General features: G+C 49.0%; 1 protein-coding gene across 1 annotated transcript; it reads left to right on the plus strand.

Moving 5' to 3' along the window:
• Positions 1-51: 51 nt before the first annotated feature.
• On the plus strand, positions 52-1,228 carry FIBRA_09189 (uncharacterized protein; the record flags this gene model as incomplete). Its single annotated transcript, XM_012321511.1, has 3 exons — positions 52-283; positions 331-503; positions 557-1,228. 3 exons carry the CDS (start codon positions 52-54, stop codon positions 1,226-1,228), a joined length of 1,077 nt encoding a protein of 358 aa, XP_012176901.1.
• Positions 1,229-1,666: the final 438 nt, after the last annotated feature.

Raw genomic sequence — 1,666 nt, forward strand, 5'->3', positions numbered from 1 at the left:
TTGGTCGTGGCAGACACACCAAGATCAATCGAGATGAATCAAGAACAGGCCATGCCATCCGCAGGGGCTCCAAACTACCAACCTGATTCTCCGGGTAGCGAGCGGGGTGGCACGACGAGATATCTTCCCGACCAGGGTTTCTTACCTCCGCTGGGACTTGGGCGAGGACTGCCACCGTTACGCAAGGTTCACTCAAGACTAATGGTCAGGACATATGGATGGCCAACCAAGTATGCGCTCTCTCCCGACGAATTACTTTGCGTCGTCGCCGACGCAGTGAAAGGTGAGTAGTGTCAGAATGATGGCGAGCTGTGGCTGAAGATGATCTAGGTCGCAAGAATTCTTATTTACGAGATGTTTTGCATCGTGATGTTAGCGAAGGGAATGTCCTCGTCGTGCCCGTCATGGTGAATGGCAAGAGGGTGTTCAAAGGTTGCCTCATTGATTATGACAATGCAATCAAGTTTAGCTCCCATCAAACGCTCGCAGATGATCCTGCATCGGTATGAGTATTACTTTCTTAACTAAGATCCCACTGATTTCTCCTTTGGTATAGGGCACTCGTCCCTTTATGTCTGGGGAATTACTTCGTAAACGCCGCTACTTTGTTCAGCCAGACGAGACGTTATCAGCTCCTCGACATGATGCAATTCATGACATGGAGAGTTTCCTCTGGGTCCTTGTTTATATCTGTCTTTCTCGTGATGGTCCAGCTCATCGACGTCGAGAACTCTGGGACAACAGTGAGGACGCCGAACCTCTTCGCGATAATTGGAGGGCACTCTTCGAAGGAGAATTTGGGTACTTGGCGAAGCGAACTCTCATCGACAACAGAGGAGAATTTAAACTCTGCGTACTTAACTTTCTCCCAGACTACTACAAACCACTGGAGACAGTGCTGGCGAAACTGCGCGATATCCTCGAAACTGCATATCGCTCGCGGGAGTTCGACCATGTGCACGAAGACTTCATCAAGGCCATGGAGGCTGCGCGACTTAAAATGGAACCTATCGCGGATCCTAAGCATATTGAACTGCAGAAACGCGAAATTCAAGGCAGGCAGAATGACGATATTCGTACAGGAGATATCTCCCCCATTCCAAAAGGAGTGAATGTGGGCACAGCCATATCGTCAACTACAGCGTCGCGTCTTCAGGAACCCGAGTCCCCTACCCCCAAACGTACAAAGCCTACTTCAGACATGCTAGAAGTACCACTTACACGTTGATGGATGTCGTGTTCAAAACTAAGTTCCAGATGTGCCCATGCCTTGTTGTATGGATCATGTTTATGCAAATATCCTCCGTCGATGGTTTCGACGTCGCATCCTGAACCGATAGTTCTAGGGGATGGATTGAAATGTGTAATTAAGTTTTGGGGAGATGTATTTGGCGAGGAGCTAACGCCAAGAGTTTACTACTCGGTGTACGAATGTCTGTCAGGCACATGCAACACCGCACATCTGGACATGGTGGCCATCATTCATTTCCCCAGTCTGTTGCACCTCAGTATCCAAGAACATAACTTCGTATGGCAATACGGAACAAAAGTCCACGGCAGTACAAAACACGCTCCTCATAGCCTCTGACACGAATCTACGGGAGGTCGGAACGACTCCATCCCGAGAGCACACATTGCCTGACAATGGAAGCCATATTGGAATGAA

The sequence above is a fragment of the Fibroporia radiculosa genome (genome assembly GCF_000313525.1).
Source record: "Fibroporia radiculosa TFFH 294 genomic supercontigs, scaffold13322, whole genome shotgun sequence".
Taxonomy (NCBI): domain Eukaryota; kingdom Fungi; phylum Basidiomycota; class Agaricomycetes; order Polyporales; family Fibroporiaceae; genus Fibroporia; species Fibroporia radiculosa.